Below are 24188 nucleotides of genomic sequence, written 5' to 3'. Positions count from 1 at the left end.
CCAGTCTCCCCTGGCCGCCCAGGGAGCAGGGAGGGAAGGAGTGGGAGCTCTCCTCCCCCCAGTCCAGCCGCCACTTCCTCTCCAGCCACCTTTGTTACTTTCCTTTCATGCGGTGGAGGAGTGGATTCAAAGGCTCCCGAGTAGCAGGCACTGAGGTTTGAGCCAGCTTTGTATTTTCTTTTAAACTGAAGTTGAAAGAGACGGAGGGAACTTCAGCATAGGGACTTCCTTGGCCCACAGGCCGGTGGGGCCTGCAAAGTGGGAGGGCGCCGGCAGGGGGAGGAGGAGGAAGGCTGGTGGGGGGCTTGCAGGGCCAGGAGGGGCTTGGGCCACCCCCCCAAGTGCACGCAGGGGCGTTTGAATGTCGCCCACCCACGCACCCGAGGCTCAGAGGCTCTGAGTCTCTCTGCTGTCATGACTGCTTACTGGCAGCTCTGCAGGCTCCTGGACGTTGAGAGCCGATGGCGGGGGGGCTTGGAGACCAGGTCCAGGCAGCATTGCTCTGGTTTTGGAGGAGGCCTGCAGCTGCCACCTCCCCTCTCCTGGGCCTCTGTGGACCCCGTGGTCTCAGCTCCACACCTCCATGGCCTTACTTATCTGGACCCCATGCACAGAGCCTCCCCTCTTTCTCTTGCAGCTTACCCATGCCTGCTGCACCAAACTGCCCGTGGTGCACGCATGCACACACACACGCACGCGCACACGTGTGCACAGGTGCGCACTCTTCCAGAAAGCCAGGTCAAGCACCTTGAAGTACTCCCGGACCCCCTCTCTATCTCTTATCTCCACATCAGTCATTCCATCAGAAAATCCCGGGGTGCCATTTTCAGCCTGTCCCCCAAAGCTGACCACATCTCACCTCCTCCATGGCTGTAGCCCTGGGCCAGGACACGGTCTTGTCTTCCTGCCACTATCACATTTAACTTCCTCCTTCACCCCCCAAAGGATCTATTCTCATGCAGCGGCCAGAGGTATCCTGTCAGGTAATGTCCCTCCTCAGCTCAAATGGCCGCCCTGTCCTGTGATTCCCACCTTATTCAGAGTAAAGTCCAAAGAACTTACAACGGCTGATCACTCTGCCCCTCGCCAACCACACTGGTTTCCTTGCCATTCCTCCAATATGCTGCAAACTACCACCTCAGGGCCTTTGCATTGGCTGTTCTCTCTGCTTAGAACACTCTTCCCTCGGACATGGGCATGACTTCCTCACTTTCCTAAGGTTTCTGTTGAAATGGCTCCTTCTCAGAGAGGCCTTCTTCTAAGAGGAACAACACCCTCTTCTTCCCAATCCCCTTCCTCGGCTCTCTTCCTTCCCGGTTTCTCACTAGCACTTCACATCATCTGACATATGTACACCTGTTTGCTGACAATCTAGCGCTCCCCCACAAAGACAAGAGCTTTTCTGTCTTGTTCAAGGCTGTATCCTCAGTCTCTAAAACAGGGCTTCGTATGTAGTGGGTGCTCAATAAATGCTGAGGGAAGAAAGTCAGCTTCCAGACCAGCTCTCGCCTTTTGGTTTGGGATCCTTCCCAGGTCTTTGTTCCTCCGCATCAGCTTTTGCCTCCCGCAACCCGGCCATCTGTGCCCGGTTTCTTTCTCTTTGCCCCGCCTCAGCCCCGCCCATCACACGGCCTTCGCCCCGCCCCAGTATTCGCCCCGCCCCCCGGCTCACCCGCCTCCATGGCCAGCACGGTGATATTGTGCCAGCCGGCCGTCTCGCGGTCCAGCCCCTTGCCCGTCACGATGGCGCCCGTGTCCGCATCGATATCAAAGATCTGGTCTAAATCCGAGTCGCGGTCAATGGCATACCTGAGGGAGGCAGGGTGGGGCTGATTGAAGGTGCCCTGGCGCCAGGTGGAGCCCGTGCCCAAGTCCACCAGCCTTCCCCCCCACCCACAAAAGAGGCATCATCTGCCTGGGAGACACCAGGAGCAGAGAAACCCTTTCCAAGAGAGGAGGGGTGGGAAGGGATGTGGGTTTGCATCTCTGCTGCACCGGTACCCGCCGTGTGACCACGGGCCACCCTCAACCTTTCTGAGCCTCGGTTTCCTCTGCTGGGTAATGGGGCTAATAATTTGCACACCACAGTTGTGAGGCTGGAAGTGGGCAAAGTCCCTGGCACTCACTGCATATTCGATTCTTATCTTTCCCTAAGAGGTGACCCTCAAATTGGGCTTGGGAAGGGGGCGGGGCTGGTGGGGGGCGGGTGGGGGGAACAGAGGTGCAATGAATCATTCAGAGAATGGGGGGCAGGAATTATTCAGAGAACGGCTAACGGCGCCCAACGCGTCAAACGGAGGAGCAGGCAGAGTGTGGCACGGGCACCCGCGGGGCGCGGGATCCAGGGCTTGGACGTGTCCGGGGGGGGGGGGGGGGGGGGGGGGGGAATTCTGAGCAGGAGAGCGGGGGTCGGCGTGGAGGCCCCAGCCCGGCCACACGGCTGAGCGAGAGCGGTGGCGAGAGGTCCGGGGGGACGGCCGGCGGCCCCTCCCCGCCGGCGCAGCACGCGCGAGCTAATCTGCGGCTTTTCAGTTGCCGCGTGAAAAAGCCCTTTGTTCCGCCTTCTCCCCGGGCCTTTGTGCGGCGGCTCCAGGCCTGAAAGGCCCGTGTCCAACACATGTCTCGGGCGGCGGCCCAGAGAGGCCCCGCCAGCTCCGGCCGCCGCTTCCCCGCGCTGATAACGCGGGCGGGGGCGCAGCCAGGCTGCGCGGCCCACAAAGGCCTCGAATGCCAAGCAAGAGCGCACGCATTGTGCGACGAGGACAAAGAAGCTTGGCGGGGCGGAGCTCAGCCTGAGCCACCCGGGCCCTCCCACAGGGAGGAAAGGGATCCTTTCCCCATCTCCTAGAGGGGGAAACTGAGGCCCAGGGAGGCGAGGGCGCCAGAAACGCCCCCTGCTGGAGGCGCAAAGCCCTGAAGCGACCCTATAGTGGGGTTTAGCTGCATTACAACTTCCCCGGGCCTCATTCCTCATCTGTTGAATGGGAATAATGACACCCAGTGGCACTGCCCGCATCTGAGAGTAATCAGAGCTGCGTTTGAATCCTAGGCTACTTACTCCACCTGTGTGACCTTGGACAAGTCACTGGACCTCCCTGGCCTCCATTTGCTTATCTGGAAAAGGGGGTGATCTGTACTCCCTCACACTGGTGTGGGTTAGAGGAGCTAATTCATGAGTCTGGCCATAGGCATACGTGACATCCCTTATTCTTTTCATAGTTACTGGGGTGGAGGCAAAGATGGTGAAAGCTACGGCCAACTGTAAAAGGCTGTGTGTGTGGGTATGGTGGGCATTACCGCCAGTTTCCTGAGCTCCCATCAACTCTCCTCCCTGTCCCTAAGCTGCTAAGCCCACATCCCCCTTGCCCCTGACCAACAGGGGCCTCCTGACCTGGGCAAAAGTGTATGGGGGGCTTCAGACCCCAGATGATACTTCCTTCCACTGGCACAGCACTTAATAATTTGTAGCCTGCTTTTCCTTTAGCCATCCCTCCCTGCATTTCTTTATGCTTAGACATTAACTGAGTGCCTTCTCTGTTCTGCTCTGTGCTAGGTCCCGGGGATAAAAGGGCAAATGAGACAGATGAGGTCCCTGCCTGGCATCCTGTGAAGCTGATGGGATCCTCCCTGTTTTGCAGATGAAGACACTGAGGCTCAGAAAGGAAACTTGCCAAGCGTAGGACTGCCAAGTGTGGTTGAGCAGGTTGTATCCTGCACAAAGGTACCAACCAGGCTGAAGGGGTGAAATGGGGTTAAAGTCTAACCAGTGTTCAGCTTGCCATGTGTCCTAGCTGAGGGAGGATCTCCTCAAAAGGGATCTTTTTCTTATTTATGCAAAGATGCCCTGTGGGCTAGTGATGACCCTGCTCAAAACTGCACAGGAACTGTCACAGAATTGGTATTTGTACCCAAATTTGGGACTCTCTACCCAGAGTTCTTTTTTAGCTCATTGAACCACCCAAAGCTGCAAAGCATGGAGCCTCAGATCCTCTTTGTCCCCAGCCTGGGCTTGTCAGATGTTTGGGTCCAAACGAGGTAGAACCAGGCTCCGAGTGTCAGCTCGGCTGGAAGGAACCTCCCCGATTCTCCTGGGAGAATGGAGTCCAGGAGAGGGCCAGGGCCTGACACGGCCTGGGGCTCCTGATCACTGGGTCAGGCCTGGGCATGAGGCAGGGCTTGTGGGAGGATGCCTGCCATCTTCTTGCTTCTCCCGTTCCTGCTTAGAACTCCCTTGTCTTTTCTCTCCTCCCAGTTTTTCTCTTCTGTTCCCTCCTGGAGGGGAAGGCGGGGAGCTGAATCTAAGTGGAGGCAGCTGTTCCCAAGGCCATGGGGCGGGCCGCAGGGACCTGCCATTAACCAGCAAAAGACTGGGGGCTGCAGGTCAGTGTGGCTGGCTGAGCCCCGGTGGTTTTGTTGCAGCTCAGGAAGCCAGTCAGTGAGTGGGAGGGAGGGGTGGAAGGACGCGGCATGAAGCAAGGAGCGTGGCCTGGCAAACATGGGGGGCGGGAGAGGGGAGGCTTATGGACCTCACGTGTAGGTGCATGAGTTGTGCGTCTAGACGGTGTTGTGGGCGGAAAGTGTGGGTGTGTGTGTGTGACCTGAATATGTGAGTGGTGTGCATGTGTGTCTGTGTGTGTGGTCCTGCTTTGCTGTTGGAAAAGCTAAGGCTCAAGAGGCAGCTGCTTAGGCCTAGGTATGGATCCAAGTCCACAATGCCCCTGATAAGTCACTTCAATCTTTGAACTTTAATTTTGAGCAAAATGGAGATGATAATCCTACCTTGCAAGTTGCTGGGAGGATTAAATGCCTAGCTGGGGGATAAGGTGCCTAGCTGAGCTCCAGGAAAATTACTCCGTGAGAGAGAATGATTGTTATTCTAATTATTATTCAGAAACGTCTGGTAAGGGGGACAGGGGAGTCCCTCCAACTGGTGTGTGGTCTGTGTGCCCCCGGGGGTGGGAGGCCCCATGTGCTGACAGCGGACGTTGGAGTATCTCCAGCAGGCTGAGAAGGGTGGGAGGCAGCTGTGGATCTAGAAGGTCCGGCTCCTCATTCAGTCAGCCAGGACCTGGACGGCAGGGAGGAGAACCCGAGCCTGTGCGGGTGGAGGAGTGCAGACAGAGTGTGGGTAGGTGTCAGCTAGTGTGTGGTGCGTGTGTGTGCATGTCTGTGCATGCGTGCAAGGGAGGACCCAGAATGATGGTCAGGAGCGCGGATCTGGTGCCCATCTGCCTGTTTGAAACCTAGCTGTGTGGCCTTGGGTAAATCACTTGATCTCTCTGTTCTTCGGTTTCCTCCTCTTAAAAATGGAGATAATAACAATGCCTACCTTACTGAGCAGCTCCGAGGGTTGGACAAGTAGCTACCCGTGGAACACTTCTATTTGTGCTGGGCGCCTGCCGCATGACCTGTGGATTTGCTCTGACTTTTTTTGCCAGCAAGACTTCGTGCCAGGCCTGCAGAAGGCCTTTACGTGCATGAGCTCCTCCCATCTTCCCAGGCACTGTTATCATCCCCATTTCACAGATGAGGAGGCTGGGCTAAGAGAAGCCAGGTGCCTTGCCCTGGGTCAAAAGGGCTGGTTAGTGGACACCCAGGTCTGTGCAGGGCCTCGTCTAAGGGCACCCTCCTGAGGGCCAGCCTGGCACATCTGCACTCGGACACACTCCAACTGCACAAAGTGCTGCCGCTGTCAAGGTGAGGGTGGGGGATGGGGGGAGGGTCCTGCTTCCTGGCCTGGCCGTGCACTATGTGGGTTTTGTCCGCATCAATATGTGCATACAGCGCACGCACAGGCGTGAGAGATACGGAAGGCAACAGGCTCCTGCGTGTGCAGCCTTCCCAGGGCTCCCTTGTGGAGGCTCATGTACACACGCGCACAGCAGGCTGAATGATGCAGCCCCCACCTGAGCTACTAGACGAAGAGTCTCTTCAGATGCAGAAGGGGCTCCCCTCCCCCCCACCAGGGATTCCTCTCTGCTCACTCCACCCCATCTGCGATTCTTTCTACATACCTGCCCTCCCCCTCCCCAAGCTTAAGACACACACTCAAAGCCCAAACATGATGCCTGGGAATTTGTACGTGATTAGTACAAGTTGCAGATTGAAGGGTGGAAATGGGTGTACAGGCCACAAGGAAAATGTTTAATGTTCATTTCCTGAGGGCCTACTATGTGCCAAACAAGCCTCCCTCCAACCCTGGGAGCACCGAGCACAGAACCTAGTAGAATACAGTAGGCATTTAATACCTAATTTTTGAATAAATGAATGAGGCAGGTACTATCATGATGCCCATTCTAGAGATGGGAAAACTGAGGCTTGCAGTAGGTCCAGTGATCTTCCCATGGTTCTACAACTGAGCTGAGATTCCAACCCAAGTCTTCTTTGATTCCAGAGCCCATGTACTTTCTGCTGCACCCCACTGTGGAGTGCTGGGAGGAAATGAGGTGTTTGCTCCCACTGGTCCAGTGTGGGCTTTGCTGGTTTTGATGTTCGAAGAAGACTCACCACGGTGTAGGGCTATGCTGGGCTGATCAAGGGCCTGACTATCTGCAAGGCTGCCTAACCCAGAGATGGGCCCATCTGAGCACTCTCTTCCCTCCCTCCAAAGCTTCCAAGGCTTCCCATTGCCTAAGCATGGAGTCCCGCTTCTCCATCTGACATTCAAGTCCTTCCCAGCCTGGCCCAAGTGCCCCTCTGTCCTCATCTCTGCCCACCTTGACATGAGCTCATCCACCTGATCATCCTGCTGCTGAACTTAACCTCCTGAATCCATGACTCTATTCCTGCTTCCCGGCCCTTACCATCACTTCAACCTGGAGCATCCTCTCCCTGTTCCAACCTCACCTCCTCAGCCTTGGGGGCCATATGCAGAAGCCTGTGCTCATTCCCCTCGGTGGTGCATTGAGTCCTCGCCCCTCCTTGGAGTTCCGTAGTCCTCAAGCCCCGGCCTCAGCCCAAGACCACTTGACTTAGATCTGTCACCAGATGCCTTCACATGGGGGCCTCGCCTTCCTGTCAGCCTATGTCTGATTCATCTCTGTGCCTTATGCACAGGGGAGGACACCTAACCACAGAGAGAGTAAGAAGCTGGGGTAAAATAACAGGAGGCTGAACTCAGGAAGCAGACAATCATGGATTAAATCATTCCTCCCCCCTTCAAGCTGAATGACACTGGCAGAGTCACTTCTCCTCTCTGACCTTCAGTTTCTTCATCTGTAAACTGCGTATGATACCTCCTGAGGGGGAAATGCAACAAGCTGAGGCACTTTCCACTCTCCCCAGTGCAGGAACTCAGAAAACCGCTCTGCATATCTGCATCTCTGTATTTCCCAGGTGCCTAGTGTGCCTAGATTTTACCTATAAAATCTCCGAGAATACCACTTAATGTCTTCATCTCCAGGAACACACCAAGCTGCCCCTGCCCCAGGACCTTTGCACTTGCTGTTCCTGCTACCCGGAATGCTCTTCCTCACATCTTTGCAGGTTGGCTCTCACTTTATCATTCTGATCTCAGCTCATCTGTCAACTCCTGGACTACTGGATCCATAGTAGCCCCTGTTGCCCCAATCCTTATCCTATTACCCTGTTTAACTCCTTCATAGCTCTTATCAGCACAATGACTGTCTCTCCCCAGGAGAAGGCAAACTCTCTGTGGGCAGGGATGAGGTCTTATTACCACTGTTTCCCCCTTGACTCAATGTGTAGGCGCTGACTGAGTCCACGACCCTGCGAACCCAGGAGCTGAGGATGCAAGCTGGGTTCTGGGCAGCACATGTGCCCCATGAGGAGCCCTTCTGTCTCTCAGTGGGCCCTCACTGGCCTCCTATTTCCGCGTCTGTCCCCTGCAGAGAGGGCGCTCATCCCCAGCTCTGCCCTTGGCTGAGTCATCTTCCTGTCCCCAGGCCTGGCTCCCGGAGGATGAGGAGGAGTTGGGTAAATGTTTGTGGTGTTCGGGCGCCTGGGTGGCTCAGTCGTTAAGCGTCTGCCTTCGGCTCAGGTTATGATCCCAGAGTCCTGGGATCGAGTCCCACATCGGGCTCCCTGCTCGGTGGGAGGCCTGCTTCTCCCTCTCCCACTCCCCCTGCTTGTGTTCCTGCTCTCGCTGTCTCTGTCAAATAAATAAATAAAATCTTTAAAAAAAAAATAAATAAATGTTTGTGGTGTTAAATTGGACCTGTCGCAAGCTCCTCACGGCCTCCACATCTGAGGAGCCCCAGGGAAGGGGCCAGCAAAGAGAGATGAAAGAAGGTGAGAAGCTGGTTTCAAAGTTGGCCCTTTCAGTGCAGATAAAAGCCGGAGGGAAGGGAAGCCAACAGAGGGAGCAGAGAGAAGACTGAGAGGGGGTGTGAGCGCGACAGTGCAGGGGAGGGGAGCAGACAGGCCGAGCACTAACCTGGGAGGCGAGGACTCAGCTCCTACTCTTGGCTCTCAACTCCCCGGGAGAGCCCAGGGACACCTCCTCCCCTCCCTGGGCCTCGGTTTCCTCACACACATGGGTGATAATCCCTTCCTGGAGAGAGAGAGGTCTGTGGCCCAGCCAGAGGCTAGGGGGCTGCTGACAGACTGTCCCGACAGCCCGAGTGGAAGGGCGGCAGAGGAGCTCAGAGGCAGTGGGACGGTTTGGACAGTGAGGAGGGCAGAGGCAACCCCGGGCCCTCTGGCTCTCTGGCCTGAGTCTGAGCTCCTCAGCTTGCCCTGAGGCCTGCCAGACTTCACTTTTGCTGCCTCATCTCCCTCAGTCCACTGTAGCCATCACGGTCTGCTCTTCTCCAGGCTACCTCGGCCTCCATATGCCTGCACAAGCTGTTCCTCTGCCTGGAATGCCCTTCACCTCGTATGTACACCTGACCATAGCCAGGTACCAGCTCAGTTCATTTCCTGCCTCCTCCGGGAAGTCTTTTAAGACCCCTGAGGGTATTTCCCAGTCTGAGAGCCTGTAGGCAGTTAGGCAGGGAGGCATCTCTCTGTCGTCACCCAGGGCTGCCATGTAAGATTGCACATGCTGTGCACTGTACAACTCAGAGAACCATTCACATAGATGATGAGGGGAACGTTACCCATCTGGAACCATGTAATGCATAGATCCTCAAATTAACTTCCCTTTTCCCTCTCTTCCGTGCTCAGCACAGAGCCTGCCACATAGTTGGTTCTGGATTACTTCCTGATTATGTCCAGCAGTTTCAGGGAGGAAGCAGGGAGCTCAGGAATCTCCTTCCCGTCTGTCCAACAGTGGCCCTTCCCCCCATCCCTGACCTCCTCTGGATCATTTCTGCTACAACCTTTCTTCCCGTCTCTTCCACCTGACCTTCTTCCAATCTGGGCCACAGTCAGGGACTTCCCAAACCCTTCCAGAAACATCAACAGAGCTGCAGCATCCCTGCCCCTCCACCCACCTGTCTCCCCCCCTCCCCCAATCACCCCTCTCTCTCCCTGTGTCTGTTTCTCTTTCTTTCCCTTTCTGGCTTTCTCAGCAGATCTCCTCTGTTTCTACATGGTCAGGTAGGTCCTCTGCCTCTTTTAGTTCCTCTCATGGTCTTTCCACTGGCTCCCCCCTCTCTCCGACCTCCTCCTCTCACTGTGGGGCTCTCCCCAGGCCCCTGAGCCTCTCTCTCTTTTCTCAGTTTTTCTCTGCTTTTATGTTTCATTCACTCATCAGGGCAGTCAGCGAGTGTCCACCGATTGCAGGGCATCAGGTAAAGTGGTGAGCACACAGAACTCCCTGCTCTCATGGGGCTTATCTGGTAGCGGCAGAGACACACAACGGAGTTAGAAAACTAGGTAGCGTGTTCGATGGTGAAGGCTACTGAGGACAGGGTGACATGAGGAAAGGGGACGTGAAGTGTTGGGGCTGGGGGTTGGGGTGGGGATGAAATTTTAGAAAGAGTGGTCAGGGAAGGCATCACTGAGAAGGTGACTCTTGAGCAAAGGCCTGGAGGAAGCCAGCGGACCAATCGTGGGGATATTAAGGGGGTAACATTCTAGGCAGAGGAATCAGCAGTTGCAAAGGCCCTGAGGTGGAGTGAGCTTGGTGTATGTGTGGAGCAGTGAGGAGGCCGGTGTGGCTGAGCTCCCTGAACTAGGAAGGAGGACCTCGGGAGGAATGGTCTGAGAGGCTACAGTGAGGCCAGATCTCATGGGTCTGGGGGGCACTGTGAGAGCTTGGTCTTTTGTTCTGAGCCAGATGGGTGCCTTTGGGGGGCTCTGAGCAGAGGAGGGCCAAGCTCTGATTTCCGTTTGGACAGGATCAGTCTGGCCCCAGGCCGGTTCTAGATTAAAGGGGTGGGGGTGGGGGTGGGGGGCAGAAGCAGGGAGACCAGTCGGGGGGGGGGGAGGAGTTCCGGAATCCGGATGCCGGTCGGGGTAAGAGAAAATGGTGGCCTGGACCAAGGGGTAGCAGGTGGGTAGCAGCGCAGGTGGAGAAGGTGGTGGGATTCCGGATTTGCTGATGGACTGGAGGGAGGTGGGAGACAGAGACAGGAGACAGGGTGTCTCCAACATTTTTGATCTCAACAACTGGAAGGTTGGGGTCGTTTTTGGTGGAGGGACCTGGAGCTCAGTTCCAAACGTGGTGAGTTCTGGGTGCCTAGGGGAGCCAAGGGGAGCTGCTGAGACGGCAGGGTGAGCAAGAGAGTGGACTCGGGGGTCATAGGCATGTGGATGGACAGGCCGAGGGCACCGAGGGAGCCACCGCGGACAGAGAGGACCGGGGCCGAGCCCTGTTCACTCTGCCGTGTCTGTCAAACCTGGGTCTCCCTCCTTGTCCTGAGTCCCCTGACTCTCTGCGACCACTCTCACATCTGTTTCCTTTGTCTCTGAGCTGCATCTCTGTGTCCATCCCCCCTTCTCCGCCCCCCGCCCCTCCCCCTCTGCCCGCGGTCTGTCCGCGCGGGGCGGTGGCGGGAGAGCAGGCAGCAGGCGTGGCCCCGGGCGGGGGTCTCACCGGACGGGCCGGTTGGCGGCGTCGGGGTCCCGCGCCGTCACCACGCCGACCAGGGAGCCCACCTGCGCGTCCTCCCGCACCTCCAGGAGGCCGGAGGGCGGCCGGAACTCGGGGGGCTCGTCCACGTCGGTCACGGCCACGCGCACGATCGCCTGGTCGCGGAACGTGCCCAGGTCAGCGAAGCGGGGGTCCACGAACTTGTTGAGGGCCTCCAGGACCACGGTGTGCACGGGCTGGGACTCGAAGTCCAGGCGCTGCGGGGAGGGAGCAGAGGGCGGGTGAGTGGGCCGGGTGGGCTCCGCGCCGAAAGAAGCCGTCGGGAAGGTGGGCCCAGAGAGGGCCTAGGCAGCCCAGGGTCACGATAACTCTGCAGGGGCGCGGCGAGTAGTGGGCTGCACCAGGGAACTGGCTGTTGGGAGACCCCCGACCAACCCTCCCTGGTTGCAGGTGGACGAATCGAGACTGCGGGGGACAGTCTTGCCAAGGGACACAGCCCATCAGGGCTAAAGGACGCTGACATCTGACTTCCCAACCCCCCCCCCCCCCCCCAGGCACAGTATGTCCGACCATTTCATGCATTTATTAATTCACGGAGCACTTACTGTGTACCAGTGCATTACCCATCTAATTTTACGACATCCGTAAGAGGGCTGTATTGTGATTATCTCCTTTTACACGAGAGGAAATCGAGGCCCAAGGTCACTTAGCAGTTAGGCCCTGGCGGAGGCAGGATTCAGACCCAGGCAGTGCTGCTCCCAAGTCCTGGCGCTTAACCCCACGCCAGGAAAGCGCACTGGATCTGCGGCTGACTCGCTGTGTGTCTGTGGGCAATCTATTTAGCCTCTCTGAGCCTCTCTGAGCCTCAGTTGTGAGGGTCTCCTTAAGACATTTCCCAGGTCCCTAGCCGGCAGCAACTAATATGAGTTGAGCCTGATAAGCCAGGCTGCCTTAAAGCTTCCCTTGGAAATCTGGCTAAACCCATGCTGAGCCTTGCTTCTCATCAGGGAGTGCTAATGGGTGACCTTCTGATGAATGAGCTCCATGGCCATGTGTTGGCTCCGGCCTTCTAAAGACAACGCCTTATAGCAAAGGGAAATAGCAGTGGTGGGGTTTGGGCGCCTCCAACATGTGGGGGGAGCTATCTGGGTGGCAAGGGACCTTCCTAAAGACCTGCCCTGTGCGTAGAGACCCCCCTTTTCTCTCAGAATCTCCCGCCCCCACCTTCTCCAGCAGTAAACACGGCCACCTCCTTCCTCTGTCCTGTTGCCTGGGAAATCAGGATGCAGGGAGGCAGGCCGGAGCTGGGCCTGTGAGTGAGCGATGGGTTCTGGAGACAGGTCATCAATCAGGCGTGGGCTCTGCGGCCCGAGACGCCTCAGGCGCCACTGCTGGGGCAGGTTGGGGGGCCTGAGACGGGGGAGGGGGTTAGGGGCAGCCTGGGGGTAAGAGCAAATGCAGAGGCTGGGCTTAGGGCCTGACTCTGCTGCTCTGTGATGCTGGACCCCATCTGTGAAATGGGCTCATCTTCCAGAGGACAAATGGAACTCTGAAGACTGAAAGCCATATAATGCTTAAAAGGGTGGATTCTGGAGCCAGACTGCCTGGGTTCATAGCCCTAGTCTGCTCTGCAAGATGCATGACCTTGGATGCGAATTGTTGAATTGCCACGGCCTCAGTTTCTCTTCTATAAAATGGGCAATAATAGTACCTCAGAGGGTTGTCGTAGGGATTGATTAATACATGAAAAGCAGTTGAAGGGTGCCTGGCACATGGTATACATTTATTATAAGTAATAGCTACTCTATTTTAATCTTCTGGGCAGTAGCTGAAAAAATTGGGAGTCTTCTCTCTTTTCAAACCCTCCAGGCCACATAGAGAGCTGGTCATATGTGCTTATTGAGTGAATGAAGGGCTGTAGGGTGCAGATGTTTCTGCGTGTCCCAGAAGGCAAGGCCCAGGCTGATGGGAGCAGATTTAGGAGACAGATTCTGGCTGAATGGGAGGAGAAATAGCTGGACAATGGCAGGGAGTGAGCTTCCCAACCTGGAGGCGTACAAAGGCCTACCATCATTCGCAGGCCAGTGCAGGGGATTGACCTCTTGTGGGAGAGCAGGGCTGGGGTGATGGTCTCAAAGGCCTGAGTAGCCCTGAGTTGCCACGCCCACGACCAAGTTCTAGAAGATGGATTTGTGCTTTTCATTTGACCTCCATCCCCTTCCCCTAGGGACCCCTGAATTTGTTCTTTTAGCTTCTAGTTCCTGGGCTAGTCAGTAGGGGAGGAGGGCTGTTAGACTCAAGAAGGAAAGAGCTTGGAGTCACCAGACCTGGGTTCAAATCCTGACTCTGCCCCTTACAGGTGTGATCTTGGGTGAGCCCTTTTCTTTTTCTATGCCTCTGTTTTCTCACTTGTAAAAATGGGCTTAACAATGGATGTCTCTTCAGAGGGAAGCATGAGGACTAAAAGAAATGATGAGCATGAAGGGCATGGACTCGAAGGAGCACAGCACAGTGATTCTGAGTGTGGATCCAAATCTGGTTTGAATCCGGGCTCTCACAACTAGCTGTGCAGCTTATCTTCTTTGTGCCTCATTTTCTCATTTGTAAAATGGGACTGATACCATCGCTGTTTCCCCCAGGGGGGTCCTGGGTCCCCAGAGAGACCCAATCCCTGGAGTGGAGTGGGGTGGGGCCACATGGCTGCTCTGAGGCCACCCCCCCCTCCCGCCCCCCCGGGTCTGCCCCCCCCCCCCCGCCCCCCGCCGCCCCAAGCAGCACCTTCTGCACTACAATGATGGCCTCCTGAGTGTCGCTGTCCGTGGTGACCTTGAACACATGGCCGCCGCTGCCGCTCTCCTCCTTGAGGTGGTAAGTCATATCTGTGTTCTCGCCCACGTCTGAGTCCTCAGCCTTCACCCGTCCCACAGCCGTGCCGACGGGGGCCGACTCCTGAATGCTGAACTGGTACATTTCTGTAGGGGATACAGCTGTGAACAGAGATGGGGGGCAGCCCCTACCCCAACTCCCACCAGCTTCAGGGGAGAGGAGAAGGGGCCCAGATGGGCTCCCGGGAGGGCAATGTCTGCAAGGGGCTCCCAAGCGGGCAGTGCAAAGAGGAAGGTCCTAATTCTGACCCTGGGTTGATTTGCTGACTGATAGGAAAAGTGCCTGCAGTGTTTGGGGCTTCAGTTTCTCCGTCTGCCCATGAGGGGTGCAGAGGATCCCAGTGATCAAGGCTCAGGCTCTGGAGTCAGTCCTGGCTGTGTAATCCTGATTCTTGGTTTCCTCATCTGTAGAACGGAAATTGTGCCTTCCTAACAGCACTGTCACAGTCCCCGTTAACTTAGATGAGGAGGCATGGAAAGCGCTTAGTACAGTGCCTAGCTCATGGTAGCTACTCAATAAATGGAACAAATTATGGTAAAAGAGCGGGGCTTCATGCCGATTTCCTGTTGCTGTTGATGTTAATGACATTTATTCCTTCATTCCCATGTATTTATTAAGCACCTATGATGTCCCAGATGCAGTTTGGGGACTGGGGTTATAGCAACAAGCAGAACAGACCCAAATCCCAGTTCTCACAGTGCTTTCCTCTTAACAGGCAGAGAAAGACGCAAACAATCACATCAGTAAAACATGTGGTATATCAAATGGTGATAAGTGCTTTGGAGAAAAAGTAAGGGAAGGGGCACAGGGAATGCCGATGAGGGTGTGTGTGGAGTTTTAAATAGGGTAATCAAGAAAGGCCTCACTAGGAAGATGACATTTCTGCAAAAGTCTGAGGGAGGTGAGGGAGTAAGCCAAGCAGATTTGTGGGAAAGAGCATTCCAGACAGAGGGAACAGCAGGTGCAAAGGCCCTGACGTGGGTGCAATGCCCAGTATGTTTGAAGAATGGCAAGATGGCCTTTGTGGCTAGAGGGGAGAAGCAGAGCAGAAACATGAGGGAATGAGGTCAGATGGGACACGAGCGGTACCCTGCTCTCCTCCCAGAGTTGAGGTCAAGATGAGGGTGATTTGCAGGTGAGGAGCCAGTGCAGGTGAAGTAGGGCCGGTGGAGCTGAGAATGTGCCTCTTGGAGTCCCCAAGGTCTGGATACTCCTTGTGTGGAGCGGTGGCCTCTGAATCATTCTCACATGGCAGCCAGAGGGGCTGTTTCTAAAACATGCTGGCTGTGCCACTCCCCCGCTGGAATCCCTTCCATAGCTCCTGGCTGTCCTGTGATGGAGCCCTACAGCCCTTTGGCCTGCCCTACAGGATGCTCACTGCCTGGCCCCTGCCGACTTCTGCAGCCTCAGCCTCCCTCTCCCTGACCCCAGCTTCAGCCTGCCTGAGGTTCTTATAATTCCTCATCTCTAGGCATCCCCTCTCTTTATTCTCCTTTCTGCTGTGCCCTCCCCAATTCCTACAGTCTCACAGAATGTTCCCTCCTCCAGGGAGCCTTTTCAGACTGACCTCCAGGCTCTGGTCTTGTGCCCCAGGGCCACCAAGCTTATCCCATTGTAAGGTTTCCTGCCTTTCCCTATCAGTTTCTGCTTCTTCTCTCCCTGCTCTCTCCTCTCTCCTCTGTCCAGAGTGTGAGCTCCTGGAAGGCAGGAACCACATCTCTTATTCATCAGGCATTCTCCGAGCCTGGCAGAACACCAGACTGTCGCATAAATGAAATGTGTGAGTGACTAGGGAGTGAATGAATGAAAAGGAGCATGGGTCTACACTCGCTGGGTTAACACAAATTAAAGAGTCTGACAACAGCAAGTGGTGGGGAGGATGGGCTACAATGGACACATGCATTTTTTTCATGGGGGGAACAGTTTGGCTTTGTTTAGTAAAGCTGAAGATAAGTATATCCCATGAGCCAGCTATTCTGTTCCCGTGTGTATATACACCAGAGAAATGCGTGCAAACCGGCACTTGGAGATGTTCCACAAGGTGCAACAATGTTCAGAGCAGTATCCTTCATCATAGCCTCAAACTGGAAACAAACCAAACGTCCATCAACATAGAATAGATAAACGATGGGACACTGTGCCCCAACGAAAATGAATACATGTGATTTCATAAACATAATTTTAAGAGAGGAAAAAAAGCAAACCGCAAAGAGGTTATATGATATGATTCTGCTCATCTAAGGTTAAAAAACCAGGTGAAATTAAGCTATAGTGTTGGGTGATGTGTATGTAGGTAAACTGGCTCTAAAGCAAGGAGGTAGCGATCACAATAGCGGATCATGGTTAACTCTGGAAGTGGGGGTGTGGGGGGCCGCTAGGTTCAGGAAAGGCACCTGGAGGCTTCTGGGGTCCAGGAGTGTGGTCTCTAGGACGATTTGCTTTATAATTAGTTGCCAAACTGGACATTTCTATTTTACACCTTTCCGTTTGTGTGCATATTTCACAATAAAGAAATGTTAAAAATAAAGAAGGGATGAATCAATGAATAAATAAACAAGAGTCTTCCTGGGGCCTGGGGTCCCTCTTCTCTGCTCTGCCCCACTGCTTCCCGCTCAGAACTGGCACAGAGCCTCACACAACTGGGCAGAAGCCCGGGTGGCCCCCACCGCTCCACACGGTGCCTCAAAGCTCCCCCATCCACATCGGGGGGCGGGGGGGCCCCCAGCTAGTGCGCCCGGCTCCCTGGCGACGCGAAGCCAGCTGGCAGCTCTGCCCACCCCGCTCGGAGTCCAGGCTGAGGTGCTAGGCCCCGATGATGATGGTGCGCTCTCAGCTAAGGGATTGGATTCCCTTATCTCGTGGGGGTCGGTCCCCTGTGGCGGGCCTAATGTGAGAGCAGCAGACCTCAAGTAATGACTCCCCGATAGGGATCAGCCCAGCTCCCTGCAGCATTTAGTCTCTGCCAGCTTCGGCGGCTTCCCTGGCGCGGCTCTGGGCCCAAGGCTGGACAAGGGGCTGGCTGAGGGGGAGGTGGGGGACTTGGCCAGAGAACACCCCCACCCCCCTGTCCCCTGTTGTGCCTGGAGAGACAGAGAGTGGAAAGACCTAATTCAGAAGCGCAGCACCCTGCCCTCCAGGCTCATCGTGGGGACAGACCTGTCACTCCAGCCCCCCTCCCCGGCCCTTCCCTTTGCAAGCTTGGGTCAGTGGCAGATCACATGGATAAGCAGGAATGGGGTGTGTGCGGGGGCCAGTGAGGGGCTGGAGTAGGTGGACAGATGGGGGCTCCTCCGCGGCAGGAAGCAAGGTGAGGGGTAGGAAGGTAACCGTGTTACTTGGCTTGTGGGCTATCAGACAACTTTGAGGACTTCCTCTGCAAGAAGCATGATTGGAGGGGCACTGGGGGGAAATGGGTGCCTTGGATGGATAGACAGATTCAAGCTTCTCTTTTGGTGGAAGCCTAAAGGGAAGCATGAGCTCGGTGGGCGGCTGGAAGGATGAACGGACACCCACAGTACCTGCCATGGAAGCCTGATGGGAGGGGTGCTGGGGGTCTACCAGGTGGATGCAGATGCATGCGGCCATCACCCTCTAGGAAGGCCTCACTTACTCTGCGGGAAACGGGGTGGGTTGTCATTGACATCGGTGACCACGATGGTGACGGTGGTGGAGCCGGAGAGGCCACCCAGCTGGCCCGCCATGTCTGTGGCCTGGATCACCACCTCGTAGCGCTCCTGGCTTTCGCGGTCAAGGTCGGGCACGGCCGTCCGGATCACGCCTGCGGGTGAGTGAGAGTGAGGCCAGGGATGCCCCCCCCCGAAGCTGCGAGCTGATACAGAGACCCCTCCACAGGCAGAGGCGGGGCTCAGGCAAGTGCAGGCTCAGCAGCCACCACGCATGCTCACGCACACTCACCCACGTGTTCACGGATAACGCACACTCACACCTGCTCAGATCCGCTCTTTCATCCCTCTGTCAGTGGCCCTCAGCAGAGTCGGGCTGGGAACAGCAGCTTGCTGAGTGCTAACATGGTGAACCGGACTCACACCCACACTCACACACTCACTTTGGAGTCACACTCATCTGTATACATACATAAGTATGTCTCACACGCTTATGTGGTACATACATAAGAACACACGTGAGCTCACACCCACACCCACACGTGTGCACACTCACAGTTACGAACGCACACTCTTATTTTCACACGCCCCTCTCCATGATGGAGTCGGCCCCCAGCCCCTGAGGTCCCCGTGCCCTGGCCCAGCCCTAGATTCTCTGTCCAGGCACCGGCTAATCACTGATCAGACAGCCCTTCAAGCTGTTGATGCAAGACGGGCAGGGGCCGCAGGAACGGGGTTGACCACAGATTAATTCTGCCGAGCAGAAGACCGAGCTTCTTGTCTCCCTGCCAGTGGGAGACCAAGGTGGAGGGGAGAGTCGATGAGGCGTTCACAGCCTCCCCCGCCACTCGCTCCAACCTGCCGAGTACCAGGTGGTGACAGGTGGTACCCGGGGCCTGCACGCCAGGTGGAGTCATGCACCAGCAGCCCCATGATGTGCCCCATAAAACCCAATCTCCGACTCCTGATGTCCCCAAACAGCCCCCAGACTCCAATAAAGGTGCTAGAACGAGGGGAGAGGCTGCAGTGTGTGCGTGTATGTGTGTATTTGTATGTGTAGCTGGGGGAGCCGGAGGTAGGGCATCTAGGAAGTGGCCCTGCTTTTGTGGGATCACATGGAGATATGGAAAATGTGTAGTCTATCTAATCAAGAGTCGTACAGACCCTCCACCGGTGGCCTCTGAGACCCCTCCCTGGGCTCCCTGCTGACCCCTCCTTTACGGAGAGTGGTCTTCCCAAGGGTGGAGGAGTCTTGGAAGCACATGAACTTGGGATAAATCCCAGATCTGCCATTTTTTTGACCATGTGATCTTGAGCAAATCCCTTCCTCTGAACCTCAGTTTCCTTATCTGGACAATGGGGACAATTGCATACAGTGCAGGAATTATCAACCTTGGCACTATTGATGTTTGGGGCGGGATAACACTACCCACCAGCTGCCAGTAGTAGCGTGCTCCCCACCGACCCCAGTTCTGGTCAGAACTGGCCCTTCTTGACCTGCCCCAACACTGGGACTATGAGCGGGGCGCCCTTCTGGCGATGAGGCTAGGGCCTAGGCCTCCACTGGTCTGTCAGCTGAGGCTTTGCAGCCCTGGAGAGGGAACAGAGAGCAAGGGAGACCTAAAGCGCTGGGACAGAGAGAAGGAGAGAGGTAAGTGGTCAAGCCAGAGGGAAATGCGCACTCGGGAGGGACAGTGAGACAGAGGAACAGAGCGCCGGAGACCTGGAGACAGATGAACAGGGAAAGAACAGAGGAGAGAAAGGAAGGCAGAGAATAATAGAGACTGAGTGAACAGCCCTTCTCGAAGACAGCAGGGAGGCCCAGGGTCGGGAAGCGGGGAAGAAAGATGGTGGAGGGAGGACAGGCGAGGGCAGACAGATAGACTGATGGTGGAGTGGCCAACCAGGCCAGAGACAAGGGCTCCCTGAGTGAACCAGTCGGAAGGGCAGGGAGGGGAGCCGACCAGTGGAGCCCTTACCGCGTGCTAAGCCGTGCGCATGCGCTTTGCATCCAGGACCTCGTGGAATGCAGAGGCGGTGCTGGGATTTGGGGCCACGGTGCACCTGTGAGCTTGTGCACCAAAAACTCATGCGTGGGGCTTGGAGCAGGGCTCTGACTGAGGTCCACCCCTGCGGGTGAGGAGCCCTGCTCATGTGACTGCCTCCTTGCTGTCCTTGCCACTTCTAGCTCCAGAGGAAGTAGGGATACTAACCTCTTTTCACTTGGCAACTGGTCATGAAGCCTTCTAGACGATCAGGTGCCATCTCTGGGAGACCAGGAGGTGGGTACCCAGAGGCCATGCTGCCTCTGGACCCGGCCCTGGGCTCACACCCAGTGACAGGCTGGGATGCCTGCTCCCCATAAAGCACACCTGCTGATAGGCACACTCTTGGGTCACCCCCTCGGACACCGACTCTGGCCTTAGCCCCGCAACTTGCTTTGGCCAATGGGACATCAGCAAGTGGGACAAAAAGCAGAGGCTTGATAAGCCCTTGTGTGCTGGGGCCTGTCCTCTTGGAGCCCCGAGACCACCTTGCTTAGAAAAGCCCCAGAGGGAAGGCCACACGGAGGTAGGGGCCCAGGCACACCAGTGTCCTAGCCGATCTGCCAGTGGACTGTCGCCACACGAGTGACCCCGGTGAAAAGAACTGTGCAGCCAGCCCACAGGATTATGTCAATAAAAAACTGTTGCTGTTTTAAGTCACCGTGTTTGTGGGCAGTTTGTCACAAAGCAGTAGATATCTGATGGAGAGATCATGTTTTCCGGCCTGTTCCTCTCCTGGGCTCCCTCATGCAGTCACATTTCACTAGAGGCTCAGCTGGCCAGAAGGCCCAGCGAGGCCTGGGGCATAGGTCTGGCAGGGGGTGGGGGGTTCCTGGCTGTCAGCTAGAGCATCTCCGGGCTTCAGCAGGCTGGGCTCATTTCCTTAGATGGGGGTCTTGGGAGAGAAGAGTGAAGGCGACAAGGCCTCTTAAGGCCTAATCTGGGACTTGGCAGAACATCATTTCTGCTCCCAGATTCAAGACTCCACCTCTCTCTCTCTTTCTAAGTAGGCTCCATGCCCAACATTAGGCTTGAACCCATGACCTTGAGAGCAAGAGTCCCATGCCCTATCATCTCAGCCAGCCAGGCAACTCTCAAGACTTCACCTCTTGATAGGAGCAGTGGCAAAGTCACTTTACCTAGAGGGGTGGGAGGAATTGATGGCATATTCTGTTACCTGCTATGTTCTGCTCCCCACTCCACCTCCTGACGCTGGGAGGAGCACCCTGGGGGCTGGTGCCTTTCTCCCGGCTCTGGGGTAAAATTCCCCAAATCGGCCCATGCAGTTGTCCTTGAAACCTTCTGGCTCTGCAAATCGCTTCATTCACTCATTTATTAGATGCTTACTGAAGACATACTATGTGTAGGGGTCACAGAGGCAGATATGAGGCCGTGCAGAAAGGAGGGACTTTGGGGTCAGACTGACTGGTTCAAGTCTTCTTTCCACCATTTATTTACATGCTATCTGACCTTGGACAAGTTTTTTGAGTGCCTCTGAGCCTCAGTTTCCTATTCTATAAAATGGGGCTACCCAGTTGGAAGGCTTTTAAGAGAATTAAATGAGACAAAGTTTCCAGCGGCAGGTCGCACATTCTGGGGATGCCATGATGATCCCTTCCTCCCCAAGTCCTGGATTGGGTACCCGATCAATATGTTCCATGAGGGCAGAGATTCCTACTGGCCTTGTTCATCATCTTACTTATAGGGTCTGGCACATTGGGGGTGTTCAATAAACACTTAGACTGTCTGACCTACTGCCACAGACCCTCTGTCTCCCCATCTCACAGGCTGGGTGTCATTGTTTCTGGCTTCTCTGTTGGAACAAAAGCCCTGGGGGGCAGAAACCAGATCTAGTTTATCATCCTGACCCCAGGATCTGGCACTTAGAAGGTGCTCAGCAAAGGTTTGTTTCATTCATCCCAGGAAAACAGACATCTCTGGCCCTGTCGAGAATTTTCAGCAGATAACTTGGAGTCTCTGAGAGCGTCTTTCTAGTCCTGTGGGGGTGGTGGCGGGCGGGTGCTGAAAATTAGAACCTGGCCACAGCTCCCTGCAGCCTTGTCCTCACCCATCACCTCCAGTTCCAGGTATTGTCCTCGCCACCCCCACCGCCCCCTCCAGATTCTGCAGAAGGGGCCCTGGAACCCAAGCAATGCCTCATTAGCCCGCAAATGCCATCCCTGTCGCCCCTGTGGGGGGCTTGCTGGCAGGCCTGGCCTTTAAAATACACAAGTTAATTCGTCCTCTGGCACTCGGCCCCATGGAGCCCCGCCCCCTCCTCTCCCTCACACCTTCCTCTCAGGGCCCGTTCCGGCTCTGCTCCCTGCTATCTGCACAGCGAGAACAGACTGTACCTCACAGCAGCTGCTAAATATAGACCCGCAGCAGCGGAATATTCCTGGCTGGGGAAATGGAGCTGGGGCTGGGAATGGCACCAGGGCGGCTCCCGCAGTGGGGCTGAAGGCAAGGGGAGGAAAAATCTGGTCCTTCCTGGGAGATGTCAGCAAAGACCCTCTCAGACTGAGAAAGTGGAGGACCCTAGAACAAGGACCTCATTTGCGCTGCTTCACCTGCCTTGCCTGGTGCCACGCGCTGGCCTCTTGGGAAGTGTTCCTGCCCTCCCGGGCTCTCCACGGCCTCCCGCTTGCCACTCTCTTCCTGACTCCCCGCAGTGGGGGATGCTCTTTCTGAGAAGCTGGCCGTCCTCCTCACTCTCTTGGAGTTTGGCTCACCCCTGCCATCTCCCAGACTCAGTCCTGGCCCCTCCCTTATTTTGGTCGCTTCGTCCCTTTCTGGAGGGAGATCAACTCAAAGGGCCCCCTCCTCCGGCTGAACGAATGAAGGCTTCAGTAGCAATAGCAGCCCCTTGGCTTGCCAGGAGGTACGAGGGATTGTGCCGGGCACTTTATACCTTTGCTGTTCCCTTGGCCTGCACACTCCTTCCTAGATACCGAGGGGCTCATACCCTCCCTTCATTCACGTCTCTGCCCAAGGTCACCTCCCCAGAAAGGCCCATCCTGATTTCTTCATCGAAGTCTATCCCCTTACCCTGCTTTCTGTGTCTTCCTAGCACTCGTTGTCACTTGACGTTATGCTATGCATGGATAGGCTTATTTTCTGTATTCCCTACTTGAATTAAAGCTCCATGAGGGTAGGGTCTTGGATTTGCCTCCTGCCATATGCTTAGAGCCTAGAACACAGCCAGGCACATAGCAGGCCCTCGCTAAAGAGTTGTTGAATGAAGGAAGGAACTCTCCCGTTGGATCCTCACAAGAGTCACATGAGATGGGAATTATTATCCTTCTTGTGCACATGGGAAACCAAAGCTTAGAGAGCCCCAGCTACTTAGAGAGCTCTGGGCCTGTATTTCAGACGGCCTGCTAGATGTTCTAGATGTTTCTTTCTTCTTCCTCTCTCCTCTTAAACCCGCCGTGGTTAAAATGGAATGAATTAGCTCTGCACCTGATCGCAGGGCATATTCACTAATTTTTCTGCTCCTAGTTTTCTTAATCGACATTCCTCCCTCTGTTTCCATAGATGGTGCCCCTTCCCATCCCAGGGCCCAAAGCTGGGAACCCCCAGATTCTTCCCTCAATCTAGTTCTCTACATTCACCCAGGTCCCCAAGGTTTGCCCTTGGCAGGATCTCACTGTCATCCCTCATTCTCCCTCCTCAGCATCTCAACTAACCCTTGCCACCAATCCTGTGTCATCTCTGGCTCCCTAGCTAGATGGAACAGGTTCAGGAGTCTGGGTGGGGGCCGGGGAAAGGCGCAGGCCTTGGTGTTTGTCCTTTGGGGCTCTGTGATGGAGACCCCAGGCTACTGGGTCTCCCTGAATTCAATGCCTGCCTCTGAGCTATGCTATAGAGAGCAGCCCGAGGGATCTTGTTAAGATGAAAACCTGAGCATGTCACTTCCCTGCCTAAAAGTCATCAATGAACCCCGAGCGTTGGTGAGGAGGCGGGGAAGCAGGCACCTTCCTGGGTGGCTCTCGGGAGTGTAATCTGGTACATTTCGGCATTATCTATCCAGATTCCAAATGCATGTGCTCTTTGACCCAGCTTTTCTACTTCCCGAAAATTATCCTGCAGATATACTCACACAAGCACAAAATGATATATGTATGAGGTTATTCACTGTAGCAGTGTTCGTTGTAGCAAAAGATTGGAAACAGCGTAAGTGTCCATCAATAGGGGACTGGTGAAATAAATTTTAGTGTATCCACAACAGCTGTTAAATAAAAGAATGAGGAAGCTCTTTATGTACTGATATAGAATAATCTTCAAGATGTATTGTTAAGTGAAAAATGCAAGCAGTGTATATAGTGTGTGTTTATAGCTACCATTTGTGTAAAAAAATAAAACAAATACATGTACCTATTTTCTTGTACATGCATAGAATAGCTCTGGAAAGATACCCAAGAAAATTACATTGGTTGCCTTGGGGACCCAGACTGGGTGACTGGGGGACTGGAAGGGGTAAAGAATTTCCACTAAATATTTGTTTGGATAAATTTTGAACCTTGAAATGTGTTATTTATTTTAAAAAACTTAATATTTTTCAAGTGAATGAGTGAGTCTAAGATCTCATAGGAGATATACACCAAGTGGCTACCTTTGGGGCTGCAATTAGGGGATGAGAGTGGGAAGCATCTATCTATCTATCTATCTATCTATCTATCTATCTATCTATCT

General features: G+C 55.1%; 1 protein-coding gene across 1 annotated transcript in view; it reads right to left on the bottom strand.

Moving 5' to 3' along the window:
* Positions 1-24188, bottom strand: part of CDH22 (cadherin 22) — a 67657-nt gene that overhangs the window by 20737 nt on the left and 22732 nt on the right. Inside the window, exons 4-7 of the mRNA XM_032419607.1 lie at positions 17436-17603; positions 13718-13911; positions 10943-11196; positions 1673-1809 (exon numbers count right to left, since the gene is read on the bottom strand). Of these exons, the coding sequence (XP_032275498.1) occupies positions 1673-1809; positions 10943-11196; positions 13718-13911; positions 17436-17603 (753 nt within the window). The remainder of the gene's footprint in view (positions 1-1672; positions 1810-10942; positions 11197-13717; positions 13912-17435; positions 17604-24188) is intronic.

Source organism: Phoca vitulina, unplaced genomic scaffold, assembly GCF_004348235.1.
Source record: "Phoca vitulina isolate PV1807 unplaced genomic scaffold, GSC_HSeal_1.0 scaffold22, whole genome shotgun sequence".
In the NCBI taxonomy this organism is placed as follows: domain Eukaryota; kingdom Metazoa; phylum Chordata; class Mammalia; order Carnivora; family Phocidae; genus Phoca; species Phoca vitulina.
Note: the sequence above shows the minus strand (reverse complement) of the source record. Positions and strands in the feature narration are given on the sequence as shown.